Raw genomic sequence first — 18,295 nt, 5'->3', positions numbered from 1 at the left:
ATTCCTTAGCAGCTAAACTGGAAGGATAATTATCATAAGATGAGGAATACGTGGGAGGACACAATCCATTTAAAATATATTTATGAAGTCACAATTTGCGTCAAACATTGCTCCTTAGATTAAGGAAAAATAACATCCTCAACATTCCAATGTTACTGTCCTTTGCCAACAACCTTCTCACCCTTTGGAGGCTTCCTATGGGCATTAATCAGTGGTGAATGCGCTTGCCTATCAACACAGCCCATTTGATTCATTATGGACAGTTACCAAATATCAAATACAAAACCAAAAGGAAATACTTTCCAAGGAATTTATCGGTGCTGTGGATCCTTAATTATATATTTTGGGGATAGTTGAATGCTATCAACTAGAACTTTACTAATAGTGTACTATAGTTAAGGTAATGTTTGTTCTGTGAATTCAGATCAAATGCAGCAATGCCTAAACACACACTGCACATCTCAACAGCATCCCATTCTACTTCTATCAAAGAGAACAAATGATTAGCAACAGCATTCATAAACAGGATTCAGAAGAATAAACCTGAAGTTGCCTACAGTACACCAATAGCAATGTACTAGTTCATAGCTCTGTGTCTGCTAGTTAAAGCCTCTGCATTCCTCCCGTTACTCTCACCTGGATTCCTCACCTTCCTTCTTCTGTTAGCATTCATGCCTTCACGCATAAATTCCTTTCCTGACTCTCAGCTGCTAATTCTCTCCCGCTTGTTTCCTTCCCTTTCTTCCTCCTTGTGGGTTAGTTACTGCTGCACTCTCTACTTGCCTGTCGACTGTTTAGGTCCCGCTTCTGGCTACATTCACCAAAGACCTTTTTTGGGGCGCAGTTCCCCCTCTCCCGCAACTAGAACCATCATCAGAGCCGTTTTCTGCCACCTGGCTGTTTCCTCTGCAACAGCGTTTGCTCCACACACACCATCCCGGTTCCATTACAGAGTTGAATGGGTTTGGGAAAGATAGCCTTTACCTACCTTGGAGTAGCAAAACTAGGTAAGATGCGGTCACATCTGTGTCTATCTTTTGATAGGTGGTGGAAATCTAAGGAGGAAGTGGTGACAGGAGTAGCAGAGGAGGCAGTGAATAAAGGAGAAGAGCGAAGGAGGATACCAAGATCACCAGTGAAGGTGAATAAAGGGGGGCAGGGGTTGGAGAGAAAGATTAGTCGGAAGAAGACCCAAAGAGAAGACTGAGCACAAAGATGGAGTGCACACTTCTGGCGAGCACAAATGAGGCAGGAGGAGGAATATGCGTGTGCCCTGGGAGTTTCCTAGACCTGAGAAGGAGAGAGGGGGCTTAGAGATAGGTCCCTCAGGTACAAGCAGATGTTGAGGTGATGAGAAGAAGGCTAGTAAGAGTAGGCTGTGGACCCCTCAGATCAGGACCCTTGAGCCAGAGCAAGGCCAGTGCCTCAGACCCAGCCTGTCTCTGACCTAGTCTACCTCCAGCCCATGCTCAGCTGCGCATGGGCTGGTATCTTCTGTGGTAAGCAGCCTGTAGTCACAGTGACTCAGGCTAAGGTTCTGGTTGACTTCTTAGTTGATGGCGACTCACCAAGAGAACATATGAAGACAGCCTGCCCCACGACCCACAACCACAAAAGACAGTGACCTATGATGTGGAGGACTGTTTTCTTCCCAAACAGAGTGACACTCGGCAGAGTCCCAGAGAGTCTGAGAGAAATGTCTTTCGTTGTTGAGGCTCCAGAGACAAAGGGAATATTGCCATACCAACTTTTGCTTTGGAACAGTAAAGTTAGAAACATTCTTCAACCCGTTCAGGACTAGAATGACACAGACTGGAGAAGTCTCTTGCGGAAAAGGAGAGGAAGGCTCAGCCCCTCTAAGAGAAGACTGCAGATTTAGTTTAACCCTTTGTTTTCAGTTGATTTAACTTCACGGACCCATTTAAACCCTTGCATCAAGAAACACAACACATTTTGCAATTTAAGAGTTAGTCTAATTGGCACATGGTTATGTAATTACAACAGCTAAATCAATGTTCGGCCTTTTCAGATCACATCTCGTAACCTGTAGTTTTCCTGTGACCTTACAATAGGTACAGTGGTCAGATTCAACACATGGTTATACCCTTGGTGTAACAGAAGCCATCACATGGTCACTGGGGTGAAGTCTGTGATACCCATAACAGCCTCATGCTGTGCAGAACGCTGTAGGATTTCGAAGTGTGAAGACAACAGGATATGAGCAGGACCCTGGAGGATAAATACCTTTATTGGAGAAACAGAACTCCCAAGAATGGTGCAAAGACATCAAAGCTACTTTTAGACATCTATCCAGTGGGGACTACACCACTCTGAGGATACCGCGACCAGGGGTAAAACTTGCAAGTTACTAGCTAGTGATCAAAATGCACTCAACCACAATTCTATACATACAGACAGCACACCATTTCTTACTTGAGAGGGCCAGAAACACTTCAAAACCAGATTCCTTTGTCTATCTAAGAAAATATCACAACACCAGTGCAATATTCGAGTTGGACCACTTACAATGATGCATCCTCCAACCTAATCCACTCTCTACCTGTTGAAAACGGCTTAAAACCGTTCCAGAAAGACCTCCATATCAGTCCTTCACTACTGGACAGCTCAATCCCAACACACCAGCAACTACCAATTTAACACTTGCTAAAAATGTACACCCTCTGGCAGTGTAGCATGGATAGAGATGTAACACTGGACCGCCCATCCCCCCCTCCTCCTTGCTGCCACTTCTCTCACAGAAATCTCTTCTCAGATCCCATCACTTCATTCTCCGATCATCGATCTGTATGCAGTCTTCCATATACTCCCCAAGCAAGTCCATATAACCTCACAACTAGAAGTACAGTTGGCCTTATGAATGCTCTATGAGCCTATAAACGCACCCTGGAGAGCCAGAATTTTAGCGAGAAGGAGCAGTGTCACATATTCTAACAGAAACATGGTTTTCTGTTAAGGACCCCACCCTTTTGATGGACTGCTCTTAAATCAATACAGGATAATTCATACAAATAGAGGCATGGGCTTAGGTGGATGGGCTAGCAATGATCCATTTAGAAGACATATCTGTCTGGAAATAACCAACATAATATTAGCCCACTGGTAGTGGAATCTGAACAAATACTTTATTTTCACTGTAATATATCATAAAACAGGTTACAGCGCTAACTTACTAGGTGACATCAACTCAGCCTTATCCACTCAAACCTTTGTGCAAGGTAATGGCTCTGGGTGATTTCAATCAACCATAAAGAAAGACAAGCTGCTGAAGCAGTGGATAATTTAGAATCGCTGTACTGGATCCAAATAACCTCCTCACAGACATACAAAGCAGGCCACACCCTAGACCAAATGTTTTCTTCTAGCTTTGAAATCTTTAACCCAACAACCCAGTCCTGGTCACCTCACATACTCATTAACCTGAACGTAAGGGAGGACACCTCCCATACCCATCCTAGAAAATCGGCTGCAGCAAAATCATTGCATGAAGAAACTTTCCAATACCATCCTCTGTAATGCTTTCACAAACCATTGGGTATTTGCCAACATCAAGACTAAAAACAGAATGGAAGCATCTTGAGTTGGCCCAATCTCCAGCTGAATGCCACAAGAGAATCCTCTGGGAACACCAATCAGGAAAAATTGCCTCATCCCAGCCATAACAGACAAAATCAGAGAGACCAACCACTGGTGGGGCGTCCCAGTTAAGGGTGGAACAGTGAAGGGTAAAACCCAGCCTCTTTATCCAGGAGTCTTTGTTAGGCAGAATCATATGCAGTACTGTTAGGGAACACTACAGACAATTAGGACTACAGGTGATAGTACAATTTCACCTTTGGTACAAGCCTGTACTACACAATAAAGTGGTAGCGATGGCTGAGCAGCCAGACTCATCTCAAGAGCAAATGAGCAGTAATAGGGATTACACAAAGGACTACAATTACTGTGACACAAACACTGACTCAAGGTTTCTGGTTAAAAAGTACATTTATTTTTAAACCCTCTGTTCACAAAACACTTCCCTTCTATTAAAACAAAACCACACTCTATATATACTACACAGAACCAATTCCTTTTGTTCAGGTCAATTCATGTTAAGTACATTAGGTTTTGACAGACCTGTGTTGCGAAACAAAGACGTTACCGTGGGTTAATATGCGATCACTTTTTGACAGTAATGACAGTTCGGTCTTACGAAAGAAAAGCGTATCCGCGGACAGAAATGTAACCGTAGTCAAACACACTTAGCACAAAGAATTAAAAGTAGGGAATAGTGGATAAAAATCATAGGCAATACTTTTGTCAAGGCACTAGAATCAGAGGACGTGTTCTAAGAGACAGATAAGTCAATAGGCCTGTGCCAGTGGCAAATGGAGCAGGGCTCTGTTGTCGAGGATCACACGGTTAGAACAGTCCAAGATTAACGTTGCCAGGAGTACTGGATATTGTCAAAGGGAGGCAAAAATTATAAGACGGAAGAAAGAAAGGACAAGCCTTCGGAAAGGAAAAGGGTTCACCCAGATTCCTCAAGGTCGGATGGAGAGAATGACCAAATGGACACAGTACCTTATAAGAAAGCTGGTGCTACAGCAGTTGTTCCTGCAGACTCACGGCTCCTGGAGCTTCAGTCATGGGGACAAGAAGGACGACGTCTGGAGCGATCTGCACTACCCACGGATGAGGCCAGTAGCAGCAAAGCAACGGTGAATAAAAGGTGCGCTCCTTTAAAACAGGACAGGGCTCTTCTGATGGCTATCCGGACCACTACAGCTTCGTGCAGCGATTTCAACCCAGAAGAGGATTCTCTGGCTGTAGATGGTGAGCTGGTTGATCCCACCAGGTTCAAGGGAAGAAGACTCCGGACTGGATTTCCTCTGTCGTTGAAGGGTAGATAGCTCAGGACTGCAGCAGGGCTTCACCGAGATTCGGAAGTTACAGCAGCCGTCTTCTTCTCCGATTCCCTTCGGTTCCTGTAGTTCCAGTGGCGACTAACTTCCAGCCCAAGAGTCCTGCCATTTATGCCAAAATCCCCCATTCAAACAGCTTGGCTGTCAATCACACAGCAGGGGGTTGGGGGGGTTGTCCAACCCGGACAACCACCTTAGCCAATCGACACAAAGTGGGACTTGGGTCCCCAAGGAGACCCTGTGCTGGGGGTGCCTAAACCCCTCCCTCACATTCAGCCCACCTAGACACCCAGAATTCAAAAGGAGGGCTTCTTCGCAGAAGCCCGCCAAAGGATGGCGAACAAAGAAGGCAAACCTGGTTCGCTGCGAAAAGTAAAACACAAGAAGGACGTTAACAAAAAGAAATGGCGACAAACTGACCAGAGACAAAATAAAATCTATTTGGTCAAGCGGGTTTATGTTCGAGGATAATACAATAGCTTAAAACAGGACCACGTTTATATACTAAAATCGCGGCAGAAAGGTTAGGGTAGAGACCACTGCCACCAGCCAAGTCTTAATGTTAATTATGTTAATGTTAAGGGAGCAAAACAAGGCTCCAGGAAGTACAGACAAGGGGTCAGAGTTAACCCTTTCCAATACTCCATGTAAGATGGGGTGTAATGGGTCTGTAGTTTAAGTGACTGCATAAAGTAAAAGGCAACTTTACCTGTTTCTGGGGGACAGTAGTCAGCCCCAGAAAGATTTAGTCAGTGGGAAGTCTCAGACAACCCGGGGAAGTCTCAGACAACCCTGTGTCACTGCACTGAAGGTGCTGTGTAACACAAAAAGTGGGGCTCATCCAGTGGTGTGGCTCCAGAGTCCAAGATCACACAAATCGTAGAAATACACATGGCAAAACACATGTAAGAGTGGAGTAAAAGGTTCACACTCTTACCAGGTGGAAAAAATAAACCCCAGAAATCCAGCAAAGCAGCAGAGGGACTCACTAGGTAAGGGAAATGAGCCATAAATGAGAATTCTCCCTAACAGTCTTTGATTTTGCCTTCCTACCTGCTGCACCTAGCAGTATCCCTAGCATGCCAATTACTGTGAAGTCTCTCCACACTGCAGTATTTGCCTATACTGCATTCACTCCTGCTGCTCCCACTCACCTCACACTAAGCTTTCTCCAATCGCGCTACAACTTTCTCCTTTCCTACTTGTATCATAAAACTCCCATCTTGAAACTCCCACTACGCCATCTCTCTTACACCTCCTACTTCAAACAAACCAAACCGATGCGCTAGCCATACCTCCCCTAAAACCTATCCACTTTGCCTCTCTTTCTCTGTGACTCAACTTTTCTACTCTTCGTTATCAGACCAACTGAACATTGCACTCTGGAATGCTCAGTCTGTATGCAATCCGACTACTTTCACGCCAGCTCTCCTCCCCTAGATGACCTTGCTATCACTGAAAATTGGATTTCTCCATCAGACACTGCCACTCTGGCAGCCCTACACGACTCCAAACTATACGTCATTCACTCTCCTCGTCTGACTAGCAGAGGTGGAGGCAGACACCTACTCTCTTGCTGCCTCAATATCTCCAATACCACATCCTCCCCCATCTCTTTTGAATTCCCCATCTCTAATATTGCTCCGCCTCACACAGTTCACATCTCCATCTATCTCCTTCCTGGTCCCACTGGAACATTCTTTGATGAACTTGGGCAACTCCTCGATTCTCTTTCCACTAAACATCACTTCATCATTTTAGGGGACTATAGCCTTCGCTCTCCAATCACTTCTCAGAAATCTGAACCTCAGAAATCTGAACCTCAGTCATTTCTCAGTGACCACTGTCTCCACACCATCCATCCATCCATCCATAATCTACCAACCCACACTGGGGCCAACTCTTTGGATCTCTTATTCATCTCAACCTCTCAGCCACCAATACTACTGTCGCTCCATTGTTTCCACCATCATCTCCTTTTCCCTCTGACCTCTCCTAACCACTTGCCTCACCTATTACTAAAAGGAAAATGTAACCATTCTGCCATTCCTCCCTTTCGCTGACCTGTAGTTCTCACTCTCCTCCTTCATACCCGATGCCTCTTCCACGAACACTGCCTTCTACATCTTTCAATCCCTACTATAGGACTGCTTCTCCTCTCACTTCCCACTGCTAACTTTCACCTCAAAGTCTCAGCGTGCTCAACCATGTGTCGTCCCCTTCATATGTGCTCTCCGCGCGCAAATGGAGGCGTACCCACTTGCATGAGGACCTGCAACCCTACCACTCTGTCCAGTCCTCTCTTTGTAGAACAAAAAGGAAATTATACCTCACCCTCATTCACTCTCCAACCATCCTCGCCTGCTACAGGGCATCCTAAACTCACTTCTCCAAATTATAGGACTATCAACTGCACTGTCACAGCTAATGACCAAACTGAATACTTAGCTACAAAAAACTCCCTCCTCCTACATTCTACACTGCGCCTACTCTGCCATCATCCATCTCTCACTCTAGTCACACGAATACTGAATAAGTCCTATATCTACTGATGAAGGCTAAACCCTCTGTGTCCCATCAGACCCCACTTGCTCCTCAGCTGGTGTAGCCTATTGCCCTTTTAGTTGCCTCTCATCTCACTGAACTAGTCAACCTGTCTTCGCCTCTGCTTGCTTTCCTTCTATTTTCAAAGCAGCAAGTCATCCCTCTCCCATAAAAGCAAGTGGTTGACCTGAAACTACCGGGTAACTCACCTTGCGTCTCCCCTTCCGCATTATTCAAAAGTGCTCGAAAGGGTTGTGTTCATCCGTCTTACAAATTTCGTAGACATGCACAACCTTCAAGACCCCCTACAAGCAGGTTTCTGCTCCCACCACTCCACAGAAACCTCCCCATGAATGTCTCCAACTTAATCACCTATGCTAAACACTCCAACATATCCTCGATCCCAATTCACCGTGTCCCGTCCACTGCCTTTGATAGAATATCTCTGATCGCCTCAATACTCGCTCTCCTCTTTGGATTCATGATCAAGCCCTTGCCTGGATTGAATCCTACCAGTCCCCTCGACAATTCTCTGTCTCTTGGAGCAAAACCACCTTGCAACTCATTTCTCCAACTGCTGGGATCTCTCTGCTTTACACTTTACACCTCCTTTGTTTTCTCGTACCAACTCTTGCGGATGACATCCAAATCGTCTCTTGTCCTGAACTGTCCTCAAACCTAACAAAATTTCCAACTGTCTCTGCCATTAAATATTGGATGGCCTTGCACTCTCTGGTGAAACTCTACCAAAACAGAGGTGCTCTCCACTTCCAAATACTCATATCTTCCCCTGCCTATCCAGTTCCCACACAATACTCTCCCCTCTCTTCTTCAGCTATGGCGTCATCTAGGACTCTTCACACACCTTTTCTACTTTCATCTACAAAACTGCAAAAGCTGCACGCTTCAACCTCAAACATTTTGAAAATCAAGTGCCTTTCTTTCATCGGAGCCAAACATCTCTTAATCACTCTGGTCTTCTCAAAACTGGACTACTGTGCCAGCATCCTCTTTGGTCTCCCCAACTATGCTTTCTGTCCTCTCGACAAGATCATGAACTTTGCTATCGGGATGCCCTTGGAACTCCCTCAATTCACACCTAATTTCTCGTACCGTCACCAGGCTGGATGGCTGATGATGCAAAACAGGGCCAGATTTTAATTTCTTCTCCTGGTTCACAAATCTATCCACAGTAAGGCACCACTGTATCTATCCCATTTTATCCAACTTTACAAGCCTCCTCATAATCTCGGCTCTTCCTCCTGGACTACCATCGTGGCACCTAACCCTCCTTGTGCTTCCTCCTTCTCTCTTCTTGCATGGAATTCTCTTACCCAGACATCAGCGAAAGAGTCCACACCAATTTCTTCAAAACCAAACTAAAAGACTACCTCCCTCACCTCAGTTACCCTCTTAGCCCATCTCTCATATGCCTTCTAGCTAACATTTTTCGCCTCACTTTCTCTGCCTGCACTCTAGCACTTCATCCATCATGGTCATATCCCTAATAGCTTGTTGTACCACCTCCCTGCACTTAAAATGTCTAATGTTGGTGGCTCTTAATCCATGTCTGACCCCGCGCCCCCCTCTCCCCACCCCTCCATGTACTGTCCCCAGTGACTGTTCCATTTACTTCCCTCCACAAACTATTCAGGTGGTCACTCAAACTCATCCCATTATAAGAGGCTCACTGCTTCCTGTCAAATCTGATTTCGTATGCATTGTTTGTTCTTCTGGAATCACAAGAGCATTATTCCCCCGTGTATATATAAATACACCAAGAGTACCTAAAGCCTTAAAAAGGCTTAAAAAGGCTGCCCCAATCTAGCAGATAAAAAGATAATCATCTAAAAGTGATCAATAAATGGTTCAATCAGGGCCTAGTCATTTTAAAATGATGAAGTTGTAATTCAGAACACAGATGGACTTTGCGTGCTGCTGACAAACCCTGTTACAGAGCACACTAATTACCACAAAATAACCCATAGAGGACAAAAGGCTCATTATGATGCTAAATATGATAAACAGACCAATACAGCAAACTTACCCCTGCTAACCCCTTCATTACTTATTTGGTTTTCTTCATTTCTACAGCATAGGACTCAAGTAGTCAAACTTGGGGGTTATTCTTCTGATGACCTCCCTGTCCAATGCGGCGTACTGCAGGGCTCATCACTGTCCCAGATATTATCTGATGTACATCTCCAACCTCTAATGGCCATTTTCTTAAAATGTTGCTAGCAATATCATTCCTATGCTGACAACACACACATTTATGTTAGACTACAATCTGCACCTGAAGCAACTGACCGAATTATTGCATGTGCCAATACGATTGAAAGCAAGCTTCAGCTTAATCGCAACAACAACAAAAAACAAGGTCATGGTGTTTGGCCCAAAACATCTTCTCAATAATTATTTAGACTCTGATGTCGGTCTGAAAATATTTAATAGAGGTACCCCTTTTTCTAGTAAGGTGAAAAATCTTGGTTGCATATGGCAAGCCTCTCTGGACTATAAAGCCTAGGTTTCGGAAGTAGTGAAAGGATTCCTTTATTAACTTAAGACTTCTAGGTATAAATGGCACAATGTGTTTCAGAACTGAAAGCGCAGGGGTTGCAGGGACAATGGTGAACTCCAGGCTTGACTATGCCGGTACTTGTCTTCTGGGAGCCCCGGAGACTCAAATACATAGTCTCCAAGTAGCCCAGAATGCAGTCGTCAGATTGATTTTTTATTTATCTAAGAGAGCGCCATCTCTGTCCATCCAAGAAGATTGTGCTGGCTCCCGTGAACAGAAGGATTGAGTTTCGAACACTGTCTGGTACATAAATGTATTCAGGGTTTAGCACCCAGTTATATCTGGCACAGAACATTCAACCCTAGCAGCCACCTCTAACCCTGCGATTATCTGTTAAAGACTTGTGGCTTGTCCCCTCATCTCAATATGTTACTCAGGGGGACCACTGTTTTTCCATCAAGGGTCCTCGTTTATGGGATTTACTCCCAGCTGATTTGCTAAATATTACCTCTGTTTCGGTGTCGCTCTAAGATAAAAACACATCTGTTTGATTGAATCTAGAACCATTAAAGAAGGTTACTTGAGAAAGTTAAGTTATTATCAGCACCTAGATGCAGTGTCTGCTGCTTGGTTCTGCAAAAATATGCACGTAATAAATCCTCAATATCAATATAAAAGAACCAACATCTTCTAAAGATAAGAGTCATACCATTCAACAGACTTCTGCCCTTGGTGTTGAAAATAAAGTCAATCCGCTATGTGAGACAGGCATGGTTTCAAGAGAGAGACTACAAGTATTAGTTTTAAAATCTTTATTTACTAAGGTTCTTGGGTTGGTGGAATGCCTCCTGACTGGCCCCAACTATAAAAGGATAGTCTTCTTAACTGATTTTTCTAAATGCCGTTGCTGTCTAATAGTCCAAAATAAAAGTCTGTCTGCGTCTAAACCTATGCCTGCCCTCACTCTTTACAAAAAATTTTTAAAAAGTCTTTTGAAAAAGGAAAACAGTAGTTGGACAAAAAAAAAAAAAAAATGGGAAACCAAAATTGGTTTCAGGTGGTCGTCTCACCAGGTGCAACTTGGTCAATGTCACAAAAATGAGTTCAATCAAAAGGGCTAGTCATAACACCTTCTCCACAGGCCCTTACAGTGAATTCCAATACCTTCAGTGTCTTGAGTTACTTGGGGTTCCCCTTCCCCCAACTTCAATCCTTTTAACACCATAAAGAAAATCAATACGGCTCCAACTTAGCAGGGTCTCTTACCTTGCCCAAGCCAGGCGCCTTCCAGCTTTCAAAAACAAAGTCAATTTTATGACGATGCACTTTGCTTTCAATAGGCCTCTCAGGCTTCCCTTTCCCAAGCTCAGGCCTCATCCAGCTTCAACACACAACAGAACATCTCAAAGTTCCTTTTTGATTTCAAAGGGCGCCCTTCCCCAAGCTTAGGCCCCTCTAATTCCTAACACAAGTTCAGCTGGTCAGGATTTGCCTTTTCCTTATATGCAGTCTCTTAAACACAAACCTCTCATCGGGTAAATCAGGCTTTCAAAAACGCCAGGGTCTTTGCTTTTCCTCGGCGCAACCTTTCTGACTCTTTGCCCCTTCCTTTGTTTCTTGCTTTCCTTTGTACTTCCTACAATACTTTCATGTATTCCTTTTCCGTTATCATGCACACTTGCACTATCCTTTAGTCCTTCTCTCTGTTGTACCTTGTGCACGCTTCTTTCACTCTTCCATGTACCCCTGCACTTGTTTCCTTCTTTCTGGTCACTGAAACCCTTTTTCATAGTTCAATCTTCCTCAGACGAATCCTTGTTCATAAAAACACCACCTTACTGCTTCATCTTTGTCTGTCTTTCCTTACTTCCTTTCACCTCTAGCATTTTTCACAGGCTTCTGGGCCACCTTTCAATCGTATCACTTAATTGTCCAACTTCATTCCATTTGTTATTTCACGCACGCACCTTTCCATAGCTTCGCGCTCACATGGTTACTTGCATCTTTCCATTGTTGATGTCTTCCCTTTTGCTTCTATCGAACATTCACACAAACAAGGTCCTCTTTCTTACACGTTTCTAGTGTTACTTTGTATCACGCTCTTGACAACCCAGTTCTGCAACGCTTTCAGACTCACCGGGCCGACTTCTGCGCTTTGGCTCCAAAACGACTTTCTTCCAAGGTCAGGGCCTCACCGTCTGCCCCTCGGACACTCTCGGGCTTTCTCACCAGCCCGAGGGAACAAGTATTGGCCTTAACAGGCTCTGCGGGACACCAGCACACCACTCGGTTCCCATGCACAGACTCTTCTTGGATTCCCGGATACACTGCTTCCTCGTCACCAGATTGTCAGCGTCTCTGCACCACAGTCCCTGGACCTGGGTAGCTCCGACATCTCAGCTCTCCTCCCAACTTGCTTTCCTACCCACTCCCCTACTTGCTCCCTCATCTGTGCAAGACCGCACCTTTTATAGTGAAAGAAACAGCCAAGGAAGGGGAGTCAGGTGTGAATAGTTACTATTAAATGCCGGACTATTAGTGGGACAACTTTCTCGGGTAGGCTTCTCTTATTTTCCCCGTTATTCCTATGGGTAATCTTTACTGATCTTATCTGCGGCTCAGCATTTGTTGAAAATGGGGAGGGAGGGGGGCGGTGGGGTGATATTGGAGATACCCCTTTGAGGTTGAGGAAAAGATATTAGAGGGGTAATAAGATTATCTGAACTCAATCTAAATCTTATCACGGTATTGACGAGTTTAAGAAAATCTCCTAGTATGTTCTTCACCAAAGGAGAAAGATGTCCCCTTCTTTATGTCTGCAGATGGCTTATGTGGATAGGATTCTGGGTGGTATTCCCTAGAATTTGCAGAGGATGAACAGATCTTGTTATCAGTTCTCTGATCTTGGGTTACTTGCGCCTTCCTCCCTCTCCCTCTTGGGTAATCAACTCTTTTCCTTCTCACTCCAGGGTCATGATGGATGGAATGAGATTGGGATTCTGCTACTTACTTGGGTTATGGGAATCGAGATAACCCATGAAGGCATCTGGGACTTCCTCCTCCACTACTGTCCCGTTACAATACTGCATCCCGCCTGGGGCATTCCCATGATCACAACCCTGGACTCCCCTACCCAGGTGAACCTACCTCGTTTGTCCACCCCTAGGTTTGGGATCCAAAAGCAATGGCCCTCCCCAGGTCACCAGAATAGAGGATTCTCTGGGTCTACATGGGAGAATACTGCTAGGTTTCTCACAGCTACAACATTCAAACTAGCTCAGAGAAAACCCCAATTCAGTGCAACAGAATCTCGCAAATGCTATCATGTGCCTTCCTCAAATAAGTCAATTTGAACATAAAAAGCACCCATTTCACAATGAATCGTTACCTAGCATCACATTGACACTAGCATCTGAGCGCATGAAGATTATGAATGCTTCCCTTTTATGAGGCCATAGCTGCTGAAGGAACAGATGTCTCGAAGCAAAAGATGTATGAATCAGGGATTTATTTCAAACAAAAGAACATTGAGGGACCTCCTCTATCAAGGACGGACACCGTTCGCATAACCTGCTTTATGGGAGGTTTCCCCACATAAGAAGGTCCACAACCACGTTTTGGCGCACTGCAAAATTCAGAGAGGACACATTTCCATTTGTATCTCAGTTTGGTCCCACCCACCAAGGCAGTCCTGCACCAAAATGCTAGGCAACTCTCGTCTGAATACGAGTACCAACAGCAATCCCCAGTCACAGCAACTACCGGAGGAATGTATTTTGGGTTAAGACCCGGGGACCTGGAAGGGAGACCCTTGGGGCTGAGTGAGGCCACGATAAGGAGGGACTCATTCTGGATAAACATCCAGAAGGCTGCAGAAGAGATTTGGAACTTCACAATAATTAGAAGGTTTTAACGCCAGTACACAGAAGAAGCTTTGGCAAAGCTAACAGTTTTGGCTTGTATACAAGTATTCTTGATTTGCCAAGAACTGCCATTATATGCCAGGTACTCGCACCATTTTGCAGCTGCTGTCATCGATAGCCAGTAAATACCACTACAGAAATGCCAGATAAAAATGCCTTTCGCATGCCTACACTAAAGCCTTAACTGTTGCCATTGCCAATGCTGGTTTGGTGTTTTGGGAATTCTTTGTACATGTACCCCCAATTAATTCTCAAAAAAATATGGTCCGTCTGATCACTTGACTCCCCATCACAGACATGACAGTGTGAACCAAAATCATGGGCATGTGTGTCTGCTGAAACCAGTCCCCCCATATTTTTATGGTGGTCTCTTCCGCTGTTGCCTGCAGTCGAGGATCTGCAGCCCAGTGCGCCCTTGAAAGCTATTTCCATAGGACATTTACCATTTTTCAAGTCATGATTAGCAAAGGACTGTAGGGAGGCTGGGGGTCTAGCGAGACTCTAGGTTTAATTCTGAAGGAAGTCCCTTCCTGACAGTAATAAACCCTGGGATACTTGGAGGTACTGTTACATGCTTGTGGGAGTATTTGGTTACCTTTGTTAATGCATCTCTTGTTCTTGGTATTTTTCTGGCACATTTTCTCTAAGACCTAAGTGAACTGGCTTTATGGGGGCTATCCTTGCACCGCATCCCCCTCCTTTTGGTCAAATCTCACCTGAGAGGGCTGTTTAGGGGGCATTTAGAGAACACCATATAAGAGACTTATGACAGGACTGGTGCTAAATGTATCATCTACATACCATTTCTCGGTGCTGCATCATGGAGCAGGTAGTGGCCCATGTCCCCAAGGTCACCTAGTTGGATCATCCATTCTCCAATGTGGGACTTTGTCACAGAGGAATAGTCCAAATGGGCTATACAAAATTCTGGAATGCTAACCCACAAGCCTACTCCAAACCTTCATTGAGCCAAACAACCTCCTCCACGACTGGCAGTCAGAGTTCGGACTTATAAGGATCACAGAATCCTCATTAATGGACATCAGGGAAGACCCAACATCTCTTGACCTGGCTCAGAGTTTTGAACAAAGGCCTTAATTCACCCCAACCTATCTGCTGCATACAATAATTTCGATCACAAGATACTGCTTTATTGGTTGGAGGAACAGGATTACATTTCAAAGAAGGAATTAAAATGGATCAGTCCTTTCGTATCGCGCTGGAGTCATCAAGTCGAAACAGAAAGTGCCTGCTCACTATTGCAAACACTTAAATGCTATCTTTAGAAGGGATTACACAACATCAGGTGCAGTACCAGATGCATGTGGATGACATTTGTCAGGATAACGCCTCACATTTTCCTCACAATTATGGCGCGCCCACGGCTGATGTACATATGGAGAGCCTTCTATTCCTTTATGGATCCAAAACGGAGATTCAGAAAATAGGAAGACCTACGACTATTCAACTTCTTGTCCAGAGGAGTGGGTGCAGCTACTGATCCCTGCATGAAGTTAAATTCCTGGGGGTTTGGTTTGAACTAGATCTCATTGAATTGCAGACATTCCGAAACACCAATTTCCACCTCATGGTGAGAAGGGTGCTCTCACTTGTTAAAACTAGATTGTGTATCAATATCATCTGATAGTCTTGATTAGATCCATTATTTCTGCCCCCAAAACAGAGATATCAAAACTCCAGAGAATCCAAAACCAAGCCATCAATCATTATCATAATATGAAGCAGTCAGTTGAGAGCGACACAGCCATAAAACTAACTACAAATCACCCTCCCCCCACCTTGCCCACCATAGTGCAGCAATGTGTAAAACACAACAGCAATCCGTAAGACTTTATGTCAAATCTCTGGAATGCTGTAGGACTGTAATTAAGGTCTCTTCCCAAATCGATCTTCTTTCAAGATGGCCTATTCAAGGCTAGCAAGGAAGAACATGGGACCAACCCGCTTCCAAAATGGACCGGTTCCATTTACCGCACCCAGGCCTCAATTAGTCCCTCATTACTGAACCAATCCCACAAGTGTCAGGTGTTCCGATTGCATATGTTAAGACACTTCGTAGCTTATGTTCAACCAAAACACAGCACTGTGCATAGGCCGTAAAGTGACATTTTGATGCAAAATAAATAAATCAAGAAGTAAATAAATACAACACGAAGATAAAGCAAACCAATGAACAGATGTGTACGTTACTGAAGGGTGGGCTTGTGGTGGAAGCTAAAGATACCCAAGAAGAAACAGTACCTGTACAGGACACGTTGATTTGGCGCTCCATTATCTCCTGAGGTACCACTAACCCAGCGGCTCGGGCTTTATTCTGCATCTGATCCACGGTTTTGTACTTGCTTGCAACGACTGGAGGAACAAAAAACCTCTTCTTAGTTCTGATTGGGACCACAAAACATGACTGTGCCAAACGGGAAGAGGAGAGCAGGGTTTCGGCAACCTGGGAGGAGGGAAAGACGAGCGCTGGAATAAGACAATGCATAGAACAGAACAAAAAAAGAAGGCCTCAAGGTCTATACTAGTGTAGGTTACAAGCAGGGGATCTAAACAGAATTCCAGCTACATCAACTGTCTCCCAAATCATAATCCAATGTAAAACATCAAAATTGCATTTGATATTTGGGCGGGGACAATTTAAATGCTAAACAAGTTGCACGTACATGGTTAGACTAAAGATATTAGAAGGCATGAGTGTTAACACAGAATTCCCATTTTGTGTATTCTAGGGACATGTTTTAGCATTCCCCAATGTTTTTCTTTTCGTCCCTTTTATTTTTGGATCTCTGATCTATTTTTGGCAGTCAGAAGGACTCCCGCTGAAGTCCTCCTGCCATTGCCACTGTTCTTTTATTTCTATGGAGTATATAGTCGCCTACAATGCTCTCAATAACAGGGGTTCTTTTTAAAGCACTCCATTGGTGCCCTAGAGGGATTAGATCACCCTACATAGGCTTTAAGGAGTAGGGTGGTTCACCGGCCTTGATCACATCACTGTGCGCCATCTCAGTAACTCTGGTCTGCCGAAGACGTGCAGCTTGGGTTAAGCTTCCACCCCCCCCTCCCTTGGTTGCCTTGCACAGGACATGTGTTTGATGCAGGCCTTCAGGACAAAGCCTAACCGGGTGTCCTCTGTAGTGTGCGTTTACCTGTGGTTTTCCTCCACCCTCACGATGATAACCATCGAGTGTCCTCATGTCGTCGTTATGAATAATGTATCCCTCTAGGTCAAATGCTAGACAAAAAAGGAGGGAGGGAAAGGGACAGGTAAAGAAAATTACAGCTACTTGAGTTCACTATTTTTCTCCCCCCTAGAAGGTGCCTTTGTCCGCCCCATTTTATTTCCTCCGTTGGTAGGTGCACCTCCAGGTCTGACACTGAATCGGCACCTTTACTACATACTTCTGAATTATCAGGCAAAGTAAGACACTTCGACCTCTTCAGGTAGGCAAGGCACTCTTCTTTTTAAGGACTTTTTAAAAAGGGGTAGGCGCTTTGCCTTGTCCGTCTGCCAGAAGAACATGCTTCTGCCCACAAGACTTATTCCTTTCAGCTTCAACCGTCTTTAGTATCACAGGTTATAATCTACTTCTGAATATTGTTTCCAAACACCCAGCTCCCCTTCCCAAACTGCATAGTGTAGTGGATAGCTCTTAACAAGACTGGTTTCACTATGGAAAGGGTATGCCTCTTGGTTTGGGTGATGCTTGTTCTTTTCAGTATTGCGTTCTCTTTACTTCTTTGAATGAGAAACCATGTCAATTCTGCATATAATATAAAAGGTTCAATCTTTAAAGTGAAAACATAATTGAGCACAAACGGTCACTCTTTAAGGTAGATTTTCAAGGTTAAAATGGTGAATGGAATTGTATTCCTGTGCAGTGTCAGAGGATGCAACTAGGACTTCCTTCAGGAAACACGATAAGGCACATGCAACCTTCCTGATGTTTTCACTTGGGTTACTCGTAACTTGAACATCGTCAATATTAGGTATTCGGGAATGGTCCAACAAGCGTCCCGTCTTTTCATTACATTACATCATTTGTAATGCGCACTATGGACCCTGAGGCATAAAGGCGCGGACAATAGGACCAAAACAAAACACACATCAGAGCTTTCTTAAGTGCCTAAGAAATTCTGAAATACAGGCGGAGAGGCCCCAGGTTGGAGATTAAGAGAATAGCAACGTTTTCAAATCTCTCTTAAAGACTTGCAGGGAGCTTTGTCTTCTCATTGTCGGCGGAAGCCGATTCCAGAGCTTTGATGCTACCAGAAAGAAAGCACCCTTCTCTGCTTTCGATATTCTACACCACGGGAGAAGTAGGTAGTTCTGATTACAAGACCTCAGAGTCCGGCCGTTG

General features: G+C 44.5%; 1 protein-coding gene across 2 annotated transcripts in view; it reads right to left on the bottom strand.

The window, feature by feature from the left end:
* Positions 1-18,295, bottom strand: part of MRPL45 (mitochondrial ribosomal protein L45) — a 302,735-nt gene that overhangs the window by 210,011 nt on the left and 74,429 nt on the right. For both annotated transcript variants that reach the window (XM_069634660.1, XM_069634661.1), the window contains exon 2: positions 16,176-16,377. In XM_069634660.1, the coding sequence (XP_069490761.1) occupies positions 16,176-16,377 (202 nt within the window). The remainder of the gene's footprint in view (positions 1-16,175; positions 16,378-18,295) is intronic.

This window comes from Ambystoma mexicanum, chromosome 13 (genome assembly GCF_040938575.1).
Source record: "Ambystoma mexicanum isolate Mex_15411 chromosome 13, UKY_AmexF1_1, whole genome shotgun sequence".
NCBI lineage: Eukaryota > Metazoa > Chordata > Amphibia > Caudata > Ambystomatidae > Ambystoma > Ambystoma mexicanum.
This window is presented reverse-complemented; position numbering and strand designations above follow the sequence as displayed.